At 55.2% G+C, this 21,613-nt stretch overlaps 2 protein-coding genes and 1 long non-coding RNA gene across 3 annotated transcripts; 1 reads left to right on the forward strand and 2 right to left on the reverse strand.

Annotated features, from left to right (window-relative positions):
* Positions 1-4,812: 4,812 nt before the first annotated feature.
* Tent5b (terminal nucleotidyltransferase 5B) lies at positions 4,813-11,938 on the forward strand. The gene is made up of 2 exons (XM_055611297.1): positions 4,813-5,255; positions 10,048-11,938. Exons 1-2 carry the CDS (start codon positions 4,992-4,994, stop codon positions 11,068-11,070), a joined length of 1,287 nt encoding a protein of 428 aa, XP_055467272.1. The 5' UTR covers positions 4,813-4,991; the 3' UTR covers positions 11,071-11,938.
* On the reverse strand, positions 10,567-15,211 carry LOC129679839 (uncharacterized). Its single transcript, XR_008720590.1, has 3 exons — positions 14,275-15,211; positions 12,684-12,881; positions 10,567-10,728 (listed from the first exon to the last, which is right to left on the reverse strand). It is a non-coding gene; the product is annotated as an uncharacterized LOC129679839 (long non-coding RNA).
* A 62-nt stretch (positions 15,212-15,273) lies between these two features.
* Trnp1 (TMF1 regulated nuclear protein 1) lies at positions 15,274-21,092 on the reverse strand. The gene is made up of 2 exons (XM_055611298.1): positions 20,171-21,092; positions 15,274-15,444 (listed from the first exon to the last, which is right to left on the reverse strand). The coding sequence occupies exon 1, from the start codon at positions 21,002-21,004 to the stop codon at positions 20,327-20,329; it is 678 nt and encodes a 225-aa protein (XP_055467273.1). The 5' UTR covers positions 21,005-21,092; the 3' UTR covers positions 15,274-15,444; positions 20,171-20,326.
* Positions 21,093-21,613: the final 521 nt, after the last annotated feature.

Here is a 21,613-nt window from a genome sequence, read left to right on the forward strand (position 1 = left end):
CTTCCTTCCTTCCTTCCTTCCTTCCTTCCTTCCTTCCTTCCTTCCTTTCCTTTTCTTTTTAAAGATTTATTTATTATCTATACAAAATTCTACCTGCACAGGAAATCTTACTATAAGTGGTTATGTGGTTGCTGGGAATTGAAGTCAGGATCTTTGGAAGAACAGAGAGCGTTCTTAACCTCTGAGCCATCTCTCCAGCCCCTGGCCTGGATCTGTTTTCTTATGGTAGCGGTTCTCAACTTGTGGGTCGTGAACCCTTTTGAGGGGTCGCCCAAGACCATTGGAAAACACAAATGTTTACATTACAGCTCATAACAATAGGAAGATTACAGTAATGAAGTAGCAACAAAAATAATTTTATGGTTGGGGGTCACGCCCGGCATGAGGAGCTGTATTAAAGGAAGCAGCATTAGGAAGGCTGAGAAGCACTGTTTAGGGAGAAGCAAGGTCATTCCCCAGGAAAAGGACACAGGAGGATGCTGGAGCTGCGGGGAGAGAAATAAGATGGCTGAGTCACACACAGGTGGTGGGCCCGAGGACAAGTGAGGTCAGCAGGTCTGTGGCCCTCCTGAGCCTCAGTCAGCTGCGGAGGATTAGCCAGGGCGTGGTATTGCCAGGTGGAGACAATTTAGCCAGCAGGGAACACTGGGTTTGAGGGTGTGTGCGAGGAAGAAATTGCAGCGACGTCCGTGGACTCTGAGTGGGTTAAGGGGGAAATCAAGGCCACGAGGGGGGTCCAGGATCAGGGAGAGGAAGGAAGGTGGGTGAGTTAAAGGAGCTGTCGGGTGAAGAAGCTGACGGCTTGGGGTTGTGCGTGTAAGGAGAACAGAGGAGAGGTGATGTTGATACGAACACGATGCCGGCAGGGGGTACAATTACCACTAATGACAATGTCCATTACCTTGGCCATGAGCACATGAAGTAGGCTGGCAGCCAAGAGCCACAGAAAGAGGGATTGGGCGAACCTCTGCAGGGAAGGGTCACCTCTGTATAATTTGGCTTCCCAAAGCCACCCTCCCAAGTGTGGTCCTCACGAGGACTAGGCCTGGGGGGTTCGGCCGGACCTAGTCGCTCTTTTCAACTCCAAGGCCCTACACAAATGACCTCGTTTCCCCAGCCTCCATTTCCTCTCCAACAAAGCTAACCATTGCTCCTGTGACGTGACACTGAGTTCTGGAATCTGACGCGTTGTGGCAAGCATACGGCAGAGGGGATGTGGGTTCCTTCAGTAGCCACACAGCATTTCCCAGAATGCTTTCTTCTGGGGTCCCAGAGCTGAGGTGCCAACACAGCAATCAGCTTCTCGCTTCTAGTCCTCAGATCAGATGGTATGAATGGGAGAAACCCCCACTTCAGTTCTCTCCCGTTTTACAGAAGAAGCTGGGGTCCAGACAGGCAAAGAGACTGTCCTCTATGGCCAAGACTCTACCATAGAGAACAAGTTCCCTTTTCAGATCAGCTGGAGTCATGATTAAGGTGGGGAATGGGTTTAGGCTCCTGGTAAAGGCTTACCTTTACCAGGAATCCGAAGCCACCTGGACTCAAGGGGCATCCACAGTGCATTCCCTCCGTTCATTGGATCCTTCAAAGCTGGCGTTAACGGAAACAAAATTGCTTCCCGGGGCACATCTGTGTTCTCTCTCTCGACTTCCTACATCCCCACACCAACCTAGTCCCACGGGGCAAACATGAAAGGCATGAGCTTTGCAATGGAAGTGTTGACAGAAGGGTAATTCATAGTAAATGTGCTGGCTAATTGCTCTCCCTAGCCCAGACAGAAGGAGAGGGAAAACTTGAGATTTGAGTTTCCTTAGAAAAGTTGATCAAGTATGTTAGGGGGGACTATGCTGGCCTGTCTTTGCAGCCTAGCTGATCCACCCATGGCAAATCCCTCCTGCTTTCTATACCGCACTTTCTCCACTTGGGAATTAAGAAGATGAAGATAATAGCCCTCTCAGCTGGAGCTAAAGGGTTTTTGTTTGTTTTTTTGAGACAAAGCTTCTCTGTCTCCCTGGCTGTCCTGGACTTGCTTTGTAGACCAGGCTGGCCTTGACCTCACAATGATCTGCTTGCCTTTGCCTCCCAGAGTGCTGGGATTACAGGCGTGCGCCACCGAGCCCGGCTGCTGGAGCCTTTAGGCTTCTAGGAGTATGCAGCCTGCTATCTCTCTAGCTGCTTCGGCTATTCAGGGACAGAGAGATTCACCAGGCCAAGAAGCTGCCAGGTCAACATCTAAGGCCTCTCCTTTCCCTTCCGGTTGTTCCTTCCTGTGGCCCCATGTTATTTTCCTCTTAGCATACCACCCGAAATGTCTTGTTTACTTCACTATTGTCTGTGTACGGTCGGGAGTTCTGGAAGAACAAGGGCCTTGCCTGTTGTAGCTCAGGTTTCAGCCCCTGGTAACCAGTACATATGTTGACTAAAGAATGATTAAACGGATGGATGGATGTTGTGGGTGGTGGCAGGGCTGTGCCAAGCATGACCCTGTGACTTGTGCCAACTTCTAAGAGGAGAGGTTGAATAGAGAGTCAGGAGACCTGAATTTTCAAGTCCTATACTGCCAATTAGTGGTTATATTACCATTGGGCACATCACTTGACCTCTGCAGCCTTGGTTTCTTCATCTGCATATCTAGAAAAATGATCTCACCTGCTGAGGCATATTTTCAGGAATGAATGCTTACATATGTAACATGATTTGGTGCCTACTAGAGGTTTAAGAAATGTTCAGTTTTCTCTCCCCCCTTCTGCTGGGGGATGAGAAGAGAATAGCAGTGCTATGTTGTAGCTTTGGGGTGGTTTGTTTTGGGTTGGGTTTTGGTTTGTTTGTTTTTTGTTTTGTTTTGTTTTTGGTACCTGGGAATTAGAGCCAGGCTCTTGCACACACTAGGCAAGCATTCTGTGCTACTGAGCTAAATGCATACACAGGAGAGGGTTATGGCTGGACTCAGTAGCTTCAGGGATCTTGGTAGGTCTAGGGTTCAGAGACAACTCATCCAAAGGAGACCTCTTCTTTATCTCTCCCCTTTGTGGCACCAGAGGTTGAAGCACACTGAGCAGGCAACTGGTCACTCACTAGATCTCTATTATTATTATTATTATTATTTGAAGACAGGGTCTCACTTTATAGCCCTGATTGACCCTGAAGAACTCAACAGGTAGACAAGGATAACCTTGACTTTCTTATCCTCCTTCCCCCACCACTGGGATGCTGAGATTACATGACTGGTTTGTGTAGTTCAGGGATCAAACTCAGGGCTTTATACATGCTAGTCAAGACCTCTACTAGTCCAGCCACATTCCCATCCCTTCATCTGTTCTATGTCTTTCATAGACATAGAACATAGTCGGCCATTATGGTGCACACCTTTAATCTCCCCTCGGGAGGCAGAGGCAGGCAGATCCCTGAGAATTCCAGGTCAGCTTGGTCTACAGGGTGAGTCCAGGACAGCCAGGGCTACACAGAGAAATCTTGTCTCAAAACAAAAAGAAAGAAAAAAGAAAAGAAAAGGTGTACATAACAAAATGGCTGTCAAAATTGCTGGGGGAGTAAAGAGACTCGTCACCAAGGCTGAGAACCTAAATTTAATCCCTGAACACCCCCGCCCCCCACCCACACAGGCAGTCAATAAATGTGAGGAACAGCCTTTAATTCCAGAACTTGAATATCAGAGTTGTACAGATCTTTGTGAGTTCAAGGCCAGCCTGATCTGCATAGTGAGTGGGGGTTGGAGATTTAGCTCAGTGGCAGAGCACTTGCCCAGCAAGCTCAAGGACCTGGGTTCAGTCCTCAGCTCTGGAAAAAAAAAATTTATATATATATATATATATATACACAAATTAATTAATTAATTAATCAGTAAATAAAAAAAAAAACCCACCTGGCTGAGCACATGGCACCTTCTCTTGGGGTTTCCAGCAGAGGAAAACAAGGACTTTCGGAAACAAGAAATGTGCGTTCTGGTCCGAGGCGACCAGGCGACCAGAGCGGTGTCCTGTCAGACACTGGGTGTAGCTACTCCTAAGTCCTGCTTCCTCCTTCATTCCCTTTTACTTTTTAGCCAGGTAATGACAAGAAAAATCACTGCAGTGATAAACAGGGTGGTTGGATTTTAGTTCCCGCTCCTCTCCACGTCATATATATTTACTATCTGAAAGGGTGGGCTAATTCAAAAGTAGCAACAAGCCTCGGCCTTTATGATCTGGAGAGAGAGAGAGAGAGAAAAAAAAAAATAGAAATCTCCATTCCAGAAAAAATCCTGGGTCTGCCCAGATGGAGCAGAGAGAGGGCGCCGCATCGATTTTTACACCTCCATCAGGCCCATAACGGGCACCCACACGCTATGCGATGATGGGAGATAACGCCCTCTCTCTCTCTGAGCAGATTTCACCTCACCTAAAATGGAACGTGCGCGCCAGGCATGCTGCGGCTCGAAGCGCCAAGCCAGGGAACAACTGAGCGAGCAGCCGCCTTCGTTAGACACTGCAACGCGACGCTGCAGAGAGCGCCCTCCTTTCTGCCGCTGGAGGGCGCTGTGCCTCTGAGTCCGGGCAGGCTCGGCCAATCACAAGCAGCAGAAGTTCTTTAAAGACCAAAGGAGGGAATCCAGCCCGAGAGAGGGGGCGGGGAAGAGGCGTGCCTTCCAGCCAATCAGAAACGCCCGGGAGCCAGCAGGCCTGGTTGCCAACGGTAGGGGGAGGGACGGGAGGCGGGGCAGCTCCTGTGTGACAGCTGGGCCGGCCAATGGGCGTGCGGCCCGCGGCCTATAAGTGTCAGCTGGTCCCATCCACCTGGCTCGAAGGTTTGCTAGTCCTCGCCGCCGCCGCCGTCGCCGTCGGAGGTGTTCCTGGGTTTGCCTCGCCGCCGCCGCCGCCGCCGCCGCCGCCGCCGGGTCCCCGCACCCCGCCTTGGCCCGTGCGCAGCCACTCTCCCTGCCCTCCTCGCCTCCACCACTCCCGGGTTTTTGCCGTCGGGGCGCCGGGGTCGGGCGAATGATGCCGTCGGAGAGTGGCGCTGAGAGCCCGGAGCGGCCAGCGGCGCAGGTGGGGACGGATGAGGACCCGGCTGGAGTCACAGCCGGGGCGGCCGGCGGCGGCCCGGACCCGGAGGCCTCCCCGGCTTCCCTGGGGCGGCATCAGAGCCGGCTGAGCTGGCCACAGGTGAAGCGGCTGGACGCGCTGCTGAAAGAGCCGATCCCCATCCACGGGCGGGGCAACTTCCCCACGCTGAGCGTGCAGCCCCTACAGATTGTACAGGTGAGGGGGCGCCGGGAGGGTCGCGGGGTGGCGCTCTGCCGAGACGGGCCCGGTGGCTGGGGAAACTAAGGAACGGGAACCCGGGCCGTCAGCTCCGCTCGTACTACAGCCTGCTGAGCTTGCCTGTCCAGCCTTCTGGAGAACCCTTAGTCCGTGGGAACCACTCACGGAGACGCTGGCTGGGCTATGGGGTGGAGATGAGGGAGGCACCAGAGGGGGGATTGCCCTGGCAGCCTCCAATGGGGAAGTGTGTGTGCTGGGTTCCAAAATAGCTTTCTTCCTCTACTCCGCATCCTTGGACCTCCTGCTCCCTGAGGGTTCTAGGCGCACTCCGCCCTTTTGTGTTCCCACAGCCCTTGGCTCGGGAAACCTTGGCTAGGTGAAACAGCCAAATCCTTGGGGAGACTCCCCCGCCTCCCACGTGTTGTGGCCAGACCGGAGACCCCACCCCTGATAGCATCAAATTTCCATTTTAGGTGTTCCTCCTCCCTTAAGACTGGGAATGAAGGCCAGGCCAAGGTTTAGACCCCAAAGCACCATCTCCCTTCCGAGGATCAGATTCTGGAGTTGCTCCATCAAACCCAGCTCTTCCTTTTACCTAACCCTGTACGACCCCACACTTAACTCTTTCCGGTTATAGTCTCAGCACTACGGTGTTCTGAAATACCAGAAGGTGCTCCCTCTCGGCCCTCTTCTAGCCGAGGCCCTCATCACCGAGGGGTGATGGAGAGCTACCTGAGGTTACGGGGGCGGGGGGGATATCGAGCTCAGGGAACCCTTGAGCGCCCCAGGAGCAGGTGCTACAGGTTCACGAGTTTCCCACCCTTCCCCTGGCCCCCAAGCTCAACATGTATATCTTAGGGGAGTCCCCGGATCATGAGAACCAGAAGAGTCTAGTGACGGTTCCTGCGTGGGCTTTACACGAATTCCAGGTAGAATTCCAGGTAGAGTTGCCCGTACCACCTGCTACTGTAGCCTCCAACAGGGGGAGGGTGGCTGCTGGGGCCTGGTCATGCCCTCCCTTCCTAGGAACAAGCAATGAGATGGAGGGGGAGGGGTCAGATTCTCCGGGGCTGACTCACTGGCTGTCCCAGTGGTGCTGGCTGAGGCATTCCTTCCTTTCCCGCCGTCCTCTGGATTATTAGTAAGCCAGCTTCAGCTCGTTTTGTTTTTGAGATAGGGTCTTCCTGTGTTTTGTCTGGGCTCCTCTCAAACCCGTAGTCTCAAATGATCCTCCTGCCCCAGCTGCCCAAGGAGCCAGGATTATAGGAGTATGCTGCCACCGTGCTGGCTCTTCTCTTGAGGAAATGCCATTACCCCAGGCATGGAGGGAAGGAGAGTGGTGCCCAGCGCGTACACCTCTCTGCAGGGACAAGTATCTAAACAGACGCCAAGCACAAATGTGGCTGGGTACTAGCCCCTGTCTCCCGGTCAAGTGAGGGAGAGTGAGTCAATTTCATGGCATGGTCCTCCTAAAGTAGGGGCACAGTCATCCCAGAAGAGGAAGCTGTTGGCTGTGGAGTGGAGAGGTGGCAGAGGCCTTGAGACCACACTGAAAAGCTGGGCTTCTGGGTTCGTTGTTTATCCCTTTTCCCCCTGCTGGTCTGGTCTTAGTGGCCCCATCTGTTCAATGGGGGTGGCTTTGGCTACTCAGCAGTATTCTTTTTGGTTCCAGACTCCCAAGGGAACACTAGCCTTCACCTGCCTATGCAGCTGGTCTGTCTGTGGGAGGCCGCAGCTAGCAGCTTTAAAAGCTGTTGAGATATGAGGGGTGGTGGAAAGGGAGGAGCCTGTCATGGCTTCTCACCAGTGCTAAACTGTCTCACGGTTCCAGAATGGAAGCCCTCTACGTCTACACCCAACAAGGTCTTCCCCACAGCAAAAACAAACGCATCCTCGCTTGCTGTGCCTGGCTGAAGGGACCCACTTGAGACCCCCCCAGCTCTAGCTCTGGAGAGCGGGTTCTAGTTCAACTCAGTTATTGACTTTGTGATCTTGAACAAGTCATTTGACTTCTCTGAGTCCAGAGAATTGAACTGAACAAGCTGATCTCTCCAGCTGCAGCCAGAGGGCTTGCTCTTGCAAGCTTTGCAAGTCTTCAGTCTTTGCAAGGTCTTGGACAGAGCAGTTTGGGGAATTGGGCACCTCAGCACAGGAGAAAGCAAGCTACAGTCACTCCCCCCTCGCCCCCCGTGGCTGGAAAGTCTGATTTGGGAGGCTGCAAGCTGCCCTGCAGTCCTCGGGTGTGGCAGTATCTGGTGACCGCCTGTCAAACTGGCTGTAGTCAGACCTGGGAAAGAGACAGCAGCCAATGGTTGGCTGACAACACTGGTCCCATAGCCCTGACGCAGGGGATTTAATGAGGGGATTGCTACCTACTTACCAGGCCAGATGCCATGCCCTGGGGTGGGCACCAGCTGGAGGGCAGGAGTTGGCACTAAGGCCCAGTCAGCTCACCTGGAACTCGGGGAAGGGATGGTCTTCTCTCATTGGCCACTTGGGGACAGTTGCCAGGGTGTGCAATGAAAGATCCATAGGATGGCTCCAGCTACTTCCCAGCCGCCACCTTCCCACCATCAACTAACTGCTCAGGGCTTCAGTGATTTGACATTTATTCTCATCTTGAAAAAAAAAAAAGTGGTGTTGCACCTGCAATCCCATCACTCAGGAGATGGAGGTAGGGAGATTGGAAGTTCAAAGTTAACCTTAATTACTCTGAGGCCAACCTGGGCTACTGAGACTCTGTCTTTAAAAAAAAAAAAAAAATTTTTTTTTTAAATTAGATAGATCTGTAGACATGCAGAAATTGGTTCAGTTTTGACACACAGTCTTGCCAGCCCTTGCTGTAATATCCCAGGTTGGTAACCAACTCTCAGTGATCCTCCTGCCTCAGCCTCCCAAGTGCCAGGGTGACAGGCATTCTCCACCAGGCCCTGCTGAAGTTTGGAAAGGGCAGCCAGGGGGACCAGATGATCTGCTGCTTCTGAAGCCTCAGTCTGAGTGGTAGAGAGAGGGTAGGCAGGCAGCAGCTGGAGGGAGGGAGTTTAGCATCCATGACTGGGACCTCTAGGCTCCTCACCCAGCAGTAAAACAGAAGGACAGGTCTGGAATCAGCCATACCTGGGTTTGATGTGTCTTTACACCTGTGAACCTAAGTTTCCCAGCAGCTGAGCCACACCCCAGTCCCCTCCCCCACGGTAGATTCTGCTGAGGTCCTGCATCTGGCGCTTACTAAATACCTGCCTGTGGGACTCCTCCCTCCCCCACCCTTGGCTGAAAGCTCCGACGGCGGGTCCTTTCCTTCCCACCCCCGTTACCATGGCAATCCCTTCAGGAAGTCTTCCTGGAGGAGCCGCCCGCCGGATTGCCCCACCGCAGCTTGCCTCCTCAGCATTTAGATGCATTCTTCGCAGTAATTCCCTGGGAGCCCGAGAACAGCCTGCCCCAGAGCTGGCGCTGACTTGGCAGTGAGGTGGGGTTGCAGAGTCACTGAGGGCAGGAATGCTGCCTGGTCACTTTCAGGACCATGTGTGGAGAAGGGCTTGGGGTTGCTGAGAAACCTAATGTCTGTATTCACCCCCGGCTTCACTCCTCTCCCACGGTGCCACTGCCCAGGGCTCTAGCTAAGAACCGAGTTCCAGAAGGCTTAGGTGTCCCTGCTGTGTTCCAGGGCTCTCCTGGATATGAGGCTCCATATCCTCCTGCCTCAGCCTTCTAAGTGGCTGGGGATTACTGCTTGGAGCCTTAGTCTCCTCATCTGGAAAGCTCGTGTGGTATTTTGCTTCCCTGGTTTCTGGTGAGGATGGGGGCAGGGGAAGGAGTGTGTGTCAGTCCACAGAAAGAATGGGCTGGGAGAAGGCTGAGCAGGTAAGGGCTCTGGCTGCTCTTCCAGAGGACTGGCTTCTAGTCCCAGCACTCACGTGGTGGCCCGCAACCACCTGTAACTCCTTCTACCTCTTCCGGCCTCTGTGGGTGGTGCATATGTGTGCATACAGGCGACACACACACACACACACACACACGGACATAGAATAAAAACAAATCTTTTAAAAATTGAAAACTTAAAAAGTTAATGTGGTGGCACTTGCCCTTAATCCCAGCACTCAGCAAGCAGATTTCTTGAGCTCAAAGCCAGCCTGGTCTGTGGAGCAAGTTCCAGGACAGCCAGGGCTACTTGTAGAAACCCTGTCTCAAAAACTTTTTTCCTAATTAAATATTGAAAACAACCAACCAAGATTCTGGGCCTAGCCTGGGTAATCTGTAATCTACAGCCTTGGGCGTGTTTCTTTACACCTCTGTATCTCTGGCCTTCCATCTGTCAGGGAACTGTAGTCCTCAAAAGGATTCTCACGGAAGTTAATGTGTGAAGCCACGTGGGGTCCTTAGCAGTCCGCCTGAGCCAGTTAGTCACAGAGTTTGGCTTGCAGCGTTAGGAAGGTTGGTTATTGCAGTGGGAAGAACCTGGGCTCCGAACTGAAGGCCCAGCTCTGTATTTACCAGCTGTGTAACTCTGGTAGCTCTCAGGCTGCTCTGTGCCTCTATTTCCCAACCTGTGAAGCAGGAATAAACCTTGCCTCATCAGATTAATTACAAAGATTAAGTGAGGTTGTATTTTAATGCAAAGTGCTCAGTAAGTTCTCTGCTGACCTTTGTTATTTTTATTGCTCTTCTGAGTCATTCCTTTCAACTGGGGTTGGCAAATCAATGGAGGCTCTGCCAGTTAAAAGGTCTCACAAAGACAAGCTGGGGTCCAGGCACCTGACACCCTCTCCCCCACTCCAATCCCCTGCAGGTGGTCCGCAGAAGCCTGGAAGAACAGGGATTGCGGGTGCACAGCGTTCGCCTGCACGGCTCAGCTGCCAGCCACGTGCTGCACCCTGAGAGCGGCCTCGGCTACAAGGACCTGGACCTAGTGTTCCAGATGGACCTGCAGAGCGAGGCCTCCTTCCAGCTCACCAAGGCAGTGGTCCTGGCTTGCCTGCTGGACTTCCTGCCAGCCGGAGTGAGCCGGGCCAAGATCACACCGCTGACGCTCAAGGAAGCCTATGTGCAGAAGCTGGTGAAAGTGTGCACGGACCTGGACCGCTGGAGCCTCATCTCGCTATCCAACAAGAGTGGTAAGAACGTGGAACTCAAGTTCGTGGACTCCGTGAGGCGCCAGTTCGAATTCAGCGTTGACTCCTTCCAGATCGTCCTGGACTCGATGCTGCTCTTTGGCCAGTGCTCCTCCACGCCAATGTCGGAGGCCTTCCACCCCACCGTGACAGGCGAGAGCCTGTACGGCGACTTCGCCGAGGCCTTGGAGCACCTGCAGCACCGCGTCATCGCCACGCGCAGCCCCGAGGAGATCCGCGGCGGCGGCCTGCTCAAGTACTGCCACCTCCTGGTGCGGGGCTTCCGGCCGCGGCCCAGCACGGACGCCCGCGCCCTGCAGCGCTACATGTGCTCGCGCTTCTTCATCGACTTCCCGGACCTGGTGGAGCAGAGGCGCGTCCTGGAGCGCTACCTGGAGGCTCACTTCTGCGGAGCGGAGGTGGCCCGCCGCTACGCTTGCCTCGTGACGCTGCACCAGGTGGTCAACGAGAGCACCGTGTGCCTCATGAGCCACGAGCGCCGCCAGACGCTGGACCTCATCGCCATGCTAGCCCTGCAGGCGCTGGCCGAGCAGGGCCCCGCTGCCACGGCTGCCCTGGCCTGGCGACGGCTCGGCTCGGAAGGGGTTGTGCCAGCAGCCCCCGTTAATTACTATGTGACCCCCATGCAGCCTCTGCTGCCCCGGGCTCACTCCTACCCCACCTGGCTGCCTTGCAACTGACTCTGAGCCGGGCCAGGAGGGAATGAGCTTCGTGGGGGGTTGGGGGGGGTCATCAGGTATGTGTGGAGGATGTTACCAGACACAGGCCGCTTGTGCCAGCTGGCCCGGCACTGTAGGGCTGGGCCTTTGAACAGACCTGACTTTCCTGCGCCAGGCATCTATGGGCTTAAAACCAAGTCAGGGTTCTTGACAGAAGGCCCTTTTGGCCTGGTACCACACTCTTGGACCTGCATGACTGTGGGGACACAGGCTACTTGTCCTGAAAAGACAAAGACAGCTTTGGCGGTAGCCTCAGAAGCAACACGGTGGGTTGATTCCCATGGCCTAGAAGGGGTCAGCCCGCAGGGGCCAGAAGTTCCTACACAGGCTAAAATATGATACCATGTAACAGGACTACTCTCTTGGGGTCCAGCTGAGTCAATCAGAGAGCCTAGTGGTCCAACCTCGCTGATCATTAGGAAGAGGTAAACTAAGTCGTGAGGCAGCTTTCTGGGTTTTCTGCAGGGATGGGAATTCAGTCTCCCGAAACTTGTGTCCTTGCCCTAGGCTGTAAGGACTTCCTGTGGGCTGAGGTAAATAGTGGACAGATTCCAAACAGCCAGAATAGGCGCAACCCATAACCCCTCCTCCCCCAGGGTGTCACCTCCTCTCCCTTCCCTTGTGCCTCCCAGGAGCCCTGCTGTCTGGGCGCTTCTGTTGGAGGCTCCTAAGTTCAAAGCTGCCACAATCCAGTCTACTACTCTGACCCCACTTGCTTGGTTATAGGCCTTTCACACAGTGGAGGGAGTCACGGCCCATCTCTTTTCCCGTTCCTCTGGATTTGTTGCTATTTTGCACTCTTCCCACCAATAAAGATTGCCTACACTGAGCATAACTGTATCTTTCTCCCAGGGAAAGGTGCTCGATGGATTCGGGCTGGCACTACCTCCTCAGGCTGAGTTTGGCTCGTATTGTGGGAGGGGCCAAGGAGTGACTGCAATGTACTGCCCACAGCTTGGCAGCTGTGAGCTGGAGTGTTGCCTCCGCAAGTCCAGACCTTGTTAAAGAGAATATCCATCTCTCATCTGTCCCTGAGTCCTAAAGTCCTGGAGTTCAGTTCCTGGAAGCAAGCAGGGTGACTCTGGAATGAAAGAAAGCTGCTAGGGGGAGGGGGAGGTTGGAGCGTTCCCCAGAGCCCTGGTGCGTTCTCCCTGATAAGTGAGCATAGGCTTGCTCTGGCTTATTGTAAACAGGTCCCTTAGAGAGGGCCAAGGTCTCTCTGAAGCCAGATAGTTGCCAGCCAAGTGGTCAAGGAAAGCAGCTTGTGGGGAGCTGTTTCCTCGGGGCATTGGCCACTCACCTCTGGACGCTGCCCACTGTTTACCCTGCCTCTTTGATCTGGGGATTGCAAAGCCTTCAGCCTCATTAGGCTCCTCTGAAGTGGTGACTGATGGTTTCAGCCAGGGTGGAAAAAATAATGCAGCAAAGGAGACCTCAGGTCGTCAGATGAAGCCCTCACCTGCCCTGTGGGTTTGGCTAGAGGCCTCACCTGAGTCCTTCATGGCCAGGGAGGCAACTGAAAGGGCTCTCCTATCCCACCCAGCTGCGGCCACCTAACCGAGGTCTTATCCTACCTCCTGATTGAGCCGTGTGAGCCTGAACAGGAGCAGGAAACACTGGAAACAGCAGGCTCAATGAGCTGGGCAGAGGGCTCATGGACATGCTCAGTTCAGACGAGAAGCCCGTAAGTCCTGACCTTTTGTATCCATGGTCTGGGCCCACCACGTCATGGTTCTGGGTGGTAGGGTCCCTCCCCTTGGGACGGTTACACCCTGATGGGGCAGACAAACAATGTGGTCTTAGAAGGTCAGCAATGCATAAAAATATACATAACAAGGTCCTAACACAAGGAAGGTGTCCCTCACTAAAAGATGGTATTCGACTGACCAAAGACTTCAAGGTTCTGGGAAGCGAGCCATTTGGCTGTCTGGAGAAAGTATTCTGGGCCAAGGGAACTCTTCCGAATGTACCCGTGTCCTGGCAGGCATGTCTGAAGGAGAGCGCCTGTGCCTGAGGATGTCAGGCAGTCCTGTGTGGGTGTGGGTGCTCTCTGGAGCCGGTACATACATGCGCATGGAAGTGAGGAGCCGGGGGGAGTGGCAGGAGTTCATAGCAACAGTTGTCAAGCACGACTCATCCCAGGCCAGATGCACGCTTAGGTATGCCCCAACATTTCGAGCTTCACCCCCGTCACAACTCCAGAGAACAGTATTCAACTCCCATTTTACAGACAAAAACGAGGCCAGAGTGGTCCAAGAGGTTGGTCAGACTCAGGACGTGGCATTCCACCCCTGCAGTGTAATTCCACGTGAGTGGCGGTGACAGCCGTGTCCTGCGCGTGTGTGGCAAGGCTCGGGCTATTTTCTGAATGACTGGCAGGGTGTAGTGATGAGCCAAGACATACATATTCTGATGTATCTATGCCAACAGTCATGGCTTGTGGTGACTGTCTGGGACCTGTGGTAACACCCCTGACAGCCTGTGGGTGTGGCGCGTTGTTTCCTGGTGTGAGAGAAACACTGTGCAAGACACTGTTCTCTTGGACCATCATCCCTGGCGCCACCCGAGAATGTGTTGCCGTGTAGGCAATCAGGAATTTGGAGTCGGCCAGAGCGCAGCTGAGGGGAGAGCCATGGTTTTCACCTTCCAACTGTTGTGTCGGTGACAACCCACCTACCCTTCCTACCTACCAGCCTGCAAGTCAGAGTGCCAAGCAAGGCCAGTAGCTGTGAGGAAGAGTAAGCCCAGGCAGGTGCATGGGGGCAGGCAGGCCCCTCCCAGACATGATGTCCACCCTTGTACTCAGGGCCCTGGGGAGACTGCTGGATGTCATCAATGGCCCCCTTGTTCCCCGGTTTCCTGCTGTTCTCCAGCAGGAGCCTGAAAGGACCCGGTGTTCATTGTCCTTGCTCCCTCCCTCCCTCCCAGGTTGCCACGGTCCACACCCCTCCGGCCATGGCAGCAGCCCTTTAAAACTTGCCTCCCTGCCGCCCGACAGTGGGGAAATTACTCTCCTGAGCTCTGTCTCTAGAACCCAGGGCTTTGCGCATTCTAGGCAGACAACCTTATTACTGAAGAAGTTGTATCTCCAGTTCTGTTTTTCTTGGAGACAGGGTGTCCCTGTGTAGCCCAAGCTAGCCTTGAATTCCCCCCCTCCCTTCTCACCTCAGTTTCCTGAAGGCTGGAATTACGGCCATGTGATTAGCCTGGCTCCCTTTTGGTAGTTTCTTAGGCACACCCCACACCTTTAGAACGAGTCCTTTAAGAAAAAAACAAAACGAAACAACAACAAAAAACTCATCCCAGTTTCAACACACCAGGCTCCTGAGACCTCAGTAGGCAGATACCACAACCCCACACCACAGGCTGCTGCCATCCACCACCACAGTGCCCCGGCCTCACCAGGTGGCACTCTGGGCTTCATCACACCCTTGGTGACAGAGAGACTTCCTGAGGGTCAGCTCTGAGCCAAGTCAGGGGAAAAATCAGTCTGTAAACCAGTCCCCAGGCTGACTGCCAGCCCAACAGAAGCCCCTCAGGAGCTGTCAACTGAAAGAGACCCATCCACCCAGAGGCAAGGTGGCAAGGACACTGGCACCGTGAACCTCAAAAACCACACGCGCCATCCTCACGCTACTGAGCTTTATTCTTCCTGCGCTGTATACAGTTGGGGACCAAGTCGCTATACAGCCACTGTACAGAAGCCTATGGGTTCCGGGCGGTGCGCGTAAATGTGCCTCCTTCCCTCTATCAGGATACATGAAGAAGGGGATTTCCTTTGTGCGGTTACGTTGGCTTTGGATGTTTGATGTTGCCACTACCTCATCCTGAGAAAGAGGTGTCCCCCTAGGAGGCAGCAGCTGATTGTCTGCAAGGAGACCCAGGTATGTCCTCACTCACACGGGGAGGACAAGGGCACTAGGTGGGGGAAATGGGGGTTTCCTACAGCAGTGATTTGCCTCAAATAGGCTTCCTGGAGCTATTGGACAAAGAAGTGGTGACAACAGGGACTCCGGCCTCACTGGGACTTAAGAATGAGGAGTCTGTCTTCAATAAGAATTCTCCTCATGGTCACACCAGCAATGTGTGCTGTGGTCTTGGCTAATTGGATAGCATCTTGGGTCTCTGTATAAGCAAAGTATGGAAAATGCAGTGTACGGAAAGCAATTCAGAGTACAGAAAGTTCCCAGGACCCAGCCCCTTGCCACCGTGAGGGCTCCTGAGAGGAGGGCGCCGAGACGGGTACAGTCAGTCCTGGAAGTCTTCCTGAAGGCGGTATCCAGAGAAGGAGCAGAATGCAGAAGTCCTGACCCATGGAGTGGCGGCTCTGAGGAGCTGGAAGAACAATGCCAGAGCCTTAATTACCCTTTCCGGAAGCTGCTCCACCCCACCCAGAGCCTACCACATCTGTCTCCCCGAGAAGGACCATGGTGGGCAGGCAGGGGAGGAGGGTTTGCTCTGGAAAGGGGCTCGGAGAAGCAGAGGTCCCATTGGGTCTTTGTCCTTGGCTGGGATCCCCACCAGTCTGAGCAGCTGGAATGGAATGTTCCTGTAATGAAGAGGCCGCCCCTCCTCCACTTCTCCCCTTATGGAGCTCCCTAGGGCTGTTCCAGGGATCCCAGATATGGTCATGCCCCAGAGCTGTGGTTCTCACGCACCCTAACACTGCGACCTTTTACTTCAGCTCCTCGTGTTATGGTGACCCCCCAACCATAAAATGATTTTGCTACTATTTCAAAACTAACTGTGCTACTATTATACATCATAATGTAAATATCTGATGGGCGACCCCCAAAGGGCCGGGACCCACAGGTTGAGAACCGCTCCTCTAGAGACACCGAGGCCTACACTGTTCTCTCCTGTCCTTTGAAGAGTGGTCCCAGCATTCACAGAGCCCCACCATGAGGTATTCAGTAGGACTACTTTTCTTTCGGTTTGGTTTTTGAGACATGGTTTTTCTGTGTCGCCCTGGCTGTCCTGGCGCGTGCTCTGTAGACCAGGCTGGCATCACTCAGAAATCCACCTGCCTCCGCCCCCTAGTGCTGGGATTAAAGGTGTGTGCCACGGCCGCCTGGTTCAGTAGGACTTCTTATACACACAAGTTAGCTCTTCCCTAGTGTCCCAGCCTCCCTCAAAATTCGAGGGCTGGGGAGATGGCTCAGAGGTCAACAGCTTGCGCTGCTTTTGTTCGGGAGCCAATTGAGTTCCCAGTACCCACATCAAACAGCTTACAAAAGCCTGTAACTTCACCTTGGGGCGGGAGAATCCAACACTTCTACCCTCCAAAGGTACCTGCACACACATACACATTACTTAAGTAAAAATATTTTTTTTTTCCCCCAAGAAGGCCTGGTGGTGGTACCTCACAGCTTTAGTCCCAGCGCCTTTCCTGCCATCCAGGCTTTTTGCTCCCTTGATACCAGACAGACATTCCTGCCCGGGCCTTCAGGGAGGGTGGACAGCCCTGCAGCCCTGTACATCTCTGGCTCACCCTTGCCATAAGCCAGGTAGGTATGTTGAGTCAGCTTGACTCACCCCCAGAACCCAGACAACCCGGCAAGGATGTGTTGTCCAGTCCGGGGGGATGGGCACAAGACATACTTTGCCGCCCCTCCAGCATCTTCTCCCTCCCTCCCCAGAACCGGACCCCTTAAAAGCGAGGACCCGGAAGTGCCCCCCAAACGATGCTGCCATCATCCCACTGAGCTTGTGTAGAGTGCTTAGCACAGTGCCCAGTGTGAGGAACGCGGTTAACTCAGAGCCCAGAACCAAGGGTTCTCGTCTCTGGCCAGGGTGTAGTCAAGGAGTAACAGGGGAAGAAATCGGCTGGGGATTTCCCAGCTTTCCTAAAGGCCTCCTCCCCGCCTGGCGCCTCGCCTGCTGAGACGCCAGGGCACCTGAGTGGTTCTCAACAGTTGGAGCTGTCAGCACAGGACCCTGCCCACTGCACGTCTGCAACACCCTAGCCAGGACTTGTCGCTTCAGCCTAATCTCTGGGAGGCCACCTTGGTCGTTGGGTGGTGGCAGGACCCGGTGCTGTCATTAGCGGAACCAATCTATGAATACCTCTGGTGGAAGCCTCGTTCTAGAATCTCTCCTGCGCCTCTCCTAATGGGCTCCGGGAACCGCCACCACCGCTCCCGAGTGCCGGGGATTAAAAACGTTCGCCACCACCGCCCAGTTATTCTGTGGACCCTTACAGCCCAAAGCCAGAAATCCCCGGGACCGCAGACGAGGGTGACTGAGGTCCGGGCCACCCGGAACCCAGCATGTCCCCGGCCACGCCCCCAACTCTCGCGAAGCAGCTCTACGCTGCCCTCTGGTGGCACTGCTAAGCTGGGCCCGGCCAAGAGAAAAGGGGCTTGTTCCTCTCTTACTGAGCGCCCAGGTTCACTGGGTCACACAGAGTGTCCTCCGTGCACAGATTCCAAGGGTCCCTGACTGTGCCCCATCTGCAGGCTAGAGGCCACCAAGAAAGTTTTCACCCAGAGCAACACAGTGAGACCTTGTCACACACACACAAAAAGTGTTCAGGAAGTTGCGTGGCAAGCGTGTTTTCTGCTCAGGGGTGGAGTAATATCAGCCAAAGTCTAAAACATAATTCTCAGGGCTAGGGATACAGCTCAGTCGGTAGGGCAGGGTACAGCCCAGCATGCACCAGGCCCTGGGTCCAACACCAACACCACATAAACACAGAATGGTGGGGTGTGCACCCGGAACCCCATTACTCGAGAGGTGAAGGCAAGAGATCAGAAGTTCACTGTTGGGACCATACAGGTAGTTCAGCAGCTAAAGGTGCCTGCCCCCAGGCTGACCCCTTGAACTCAATCTCTGGAACCCCCTTGGTGGAGGAAAGGACAGATTCCTCAAGTTTTCCTCTGACCTCAACATATCACTGGCGCATGCCTGATCCACAACCCCCCCTCCTCCACACACAAATAAATAATGAATGTTAAAAAGCTTTCAAGGTCAGCCTCAGCTAATATATGGAAGTTAAGGCAAGCCTGTCTCAAAAAAATAAAATTAAAATAAAATAATCTGAGCTGCAATTAGGTCTCCTGAGACAGTGCTGTCCAGGGACAGCTGCCTGGAAGAGGTCTGGAAGGCCAGCCCTTAAAAGCAGAGGCCCTCTGGCATGCTTCCTCCTGAAACCCGTGGAGGGGAGGGTGGGGCAGACCTGAGATCTCCACACAAGGTGCTAGGAGGGCCAGGCAGGCTGAGAAGGCGGCTTTTAGTTGATTGAGAAGCCCACAACCCACGGCCTGAGATTCAGGTCGCTGAGCTCTGCAGGGAGAGCAGCCTGGTATCTGGAAGGGGAAGGAGGGGCCAGATCTGCCTGTCCCCTCACCTTCCCACCCACCCTTCTTCCATCGAGTGTCATCTCTGACTCTTCATGTACCTACCCACTCCACCTCTGAGTCACGTCAAAGCTGATTAAAATAAATCCCAGAGAAAGTCCTAACTGTGGTGACAGAAAGTACCCTATGCCATTAGCTAAAAGCTTCTTCAGATGAAAGGCCCCATTCCTGCAAACCAGAAACTTAGCAGTCCTGGCGGCAGCCCAGCGCTGCAGCCTGAACTCCGGCCATGTCACCTCCAGGAAGTCCTCTGTTCTCTGGCCCTGAGGACTCAAAACGACCTGTCTCTGGGAGATCAGAACATGCCATAGTCCCCCCACGACCCCTGGGCTGTGGCTTTCTCAGAAGCTCTGAGTCTCCAACTAAGAAGGCTTCAGGAAGGCCTTCTGAGAACCCAGCAGTAAGTTGGTTGCCTGATGGGGACAGGGGCAGCTGAGGACTCCTGCCTATCACAGCCATACACCTGACTCTCAGAATTACAGTATACTTGTGGCTCTGACATCTTCCTTCCTCTTCTTTCCCTTCTCAAGCCTGACAGGAGGGACAACAATAGTCAGAGATGTGAGGAGATGGCCCAGAGAGGGGACAATATTGTTCTAGGTCACTGTAGACAGGGTTCAGGGGTCAGCTCTCCCTAACTGGAATAACGATGAAAAGGGGACACACAGAGGCCTAGGACCAGGCTCTTCTCTCCTCTCCCTCTGGCATGTGACCTTGAGAAATCCCTTTTCCAGTCTGTAAAATGAGAACTTTAATTAGCTCCTAGCCCCTGAGCAGAGGTTGCGCCTGTCTCTAGGTGTGATTTAAACATCCTACCAGGACTTACAGTGGGAAAATGAGTCTTGTGCCCTGACTTAGCCTCCCCACAGCCCTTCTGAGAGGTAGTTATGCCCACTGTCGACTGCCCCTCATAGCTGAGTGGGGACATAGCTGAAGGGCATCTGGGCAGGAAGCAGTAGGTGGCATTTCTCGTCTGGCCCTTTAAGGGAAGTTGATGCCATGCTTGCCCCCTTGGGGATGGCTCCATCCCCGGGAGAGCCATCTTAGGGATGCGTTGGGGAGGGGCTGATGGTTGAGCAGGTGACAGACACCCCAATTCTGGTTATCTCCATCATGCTCCAAACACAGGTAACAAAAAATTATTACAAATATGAGAAAAGCTGTCTCCTAGCAGCAGAGAGGCCTAAGTACGATGGGGACAAACCTTCAACCTCTACGGGATTCTGTCTCCCCCAGTGGGAGACAGGGAGGGGCTCAGAAGAGGAGAACTCAGTTATACAGCCCTGAGCCAGCCGTCCTCCCACCCCTCATCCGGGGACCTTATTGTTCTTCCCTCTGAAAGAGATGGAGCTGGGCTGTGTGGAAACCAGCAACTTCAAGGGCAGGGATTTACAGTGCAGGGGACCCAGGAGAGACCACAGGAGCGCAGGCGACGGTGGCAGATGTTACAATGTTGCAGCAGGCTCCAGCTGGTTAAAGTTTGCCACAAATCCCCCCCACCCCGGAAACGAACACTCTCTACTATGTCAGCTCTGTAAGGGAACTTGGAACTGCCATCTAAGCCATCATGAAGAAGCCACAAACGGAGAGCTCTGTTAGGGTCCCACAGATGGCAGACGCCCTGACACGGGAGAGCCCGGACACTGCACCCTCGACACAGACACCCGCTGTACCCCAGAAATCACCAGACAACACCACCGCACCTCAGTCTCACTTTCAGGGGCCCCCGGCCCCCCGGCGGCCTCCTCCGCGTAGATGACGCCGTCCATCTACCCAGCACCTGGATCCGTCCGTCCGTCCTTCCTTGCGCACCCGGGGGACCGCCCGTCTCGGGAGGCAAGGGGTCCCGGGGGCTGAGGTCAGCGCTGGGGGGAGGCGGGGCCGCGAGGCGGGCTGCGGCGGAAGGGCGAGTCCGGCTCGGGGCCGTGGCCGCGCCGCAGCCGCCCCGCGCCCCAGGGCACGCAGCTCCCCAGGCCGAGCGCGGACGCCAACAGCGCGGGGGGACGACCCCGGCGGCCGCGGCGCGCGCCCTTCTTGAGACGCGACCCGTGCGCCGCCAGGTAGAGCTCGGCCTGGGCCACGCCGCCGCTCAGGCGGCTCAGGCTCTCGGCGCGGTGCGCCAGGCGCAGCTCGGCGGCCAGGAAGACTCGGTGCAGCTGCAGCACCCGGCTCTCCAGCTCCGACACCAGGCGCCGGCGGCCCTCCACTTCCAGCAGGCGCCGCCGCGCTTCGGCCAGCTCCAGCGCGCGGCCCCCGGCCCCTGCCGCCGCGCCCGCGCCCCCGATCCCCGCCGGTCCCCCGACCCCCGCTCCCCCACTAGCACCCTGGCGCCAGCGCTGCAGCTCCTGCCCCTCCGCGGGTGTCTCGGCCGCCTTCGGAGACGGCGGTGACTGAGCGGGGGTCGGGGTCGAGGTCGGAGATGGGGGCGGGGGCTGGAGAGACGCCAGGGGCTCCCGGGGTGGCGGCGGGGGCGACCCCGGCTCTGCCGTCCCTTCCTGGGCCCCTGGGCCGCAAGCGCTGATGCGGCAGCCCGGCATCCCCCCCAGCCCCGCGGCGGCCCCGGGCTGTCGGTGCGCGGGGAGGAGAGACGCCGGGCACGGGACCCGGAGAGGCGGCCGCAGAGCACACACCCAGGCCGCACGCGCATCCCAGCCTCTTATAGCACATGGGGCGGGGCGATGGGCGGCACAGCCAATCCCAGACCTGTATGTCCTGAATCTGCCCTGCCTCCCACCGCAGAGCGTGTCCCCCCAGGAACTTCGGGTTCCCTGTCCTTCTCCCAGAGTAGCCCCCTTTTGAGTATCACCCCAAATTCTGGGTGGATGAGCGGCGGCCGCTTTTCTCGCCTGGACTCTTCTCTGTAAACTCCGATGGTAATGCTTAACGGTCGTACATTTCAGTCTCCACCCAGAGGAAGGTCTTGGCTGGGCGTCACCCCCACTCCCTACGCCGGCCGCAAGACGGCCTAGAACTTGGCGCTCCGGATCTCGTAGGTCACAAGGTTGGCTAGGACGCCCTCCTCCCCGATTTCTCTGCATCTGTGGGGTGGGTAAGGCAGGCGGACCACTGGCGCCCACCGGAGGGTGGGCCTGTGACTGGATTACTCGCTCACCAAGAAGGACTTGGCTTGCAAAACAAAAGCCACA

The sequence above is a fragment of the Psammomys obesus genome, unplaced genomic scaffold (genome assembly GCF_907164565.1).
Source record: "Psammomys obesus unplaced genomic scaffold, mPsaObe1.curated_primary_1811, whole genome shotgun sequence".
NCBI classification, from domain to species: domain Eukaryota; kingdom Metazoa; phylum Chordata; class Mammalia; order Rodentia; family Muridae; genus Psammomys; species Psammomys obesus.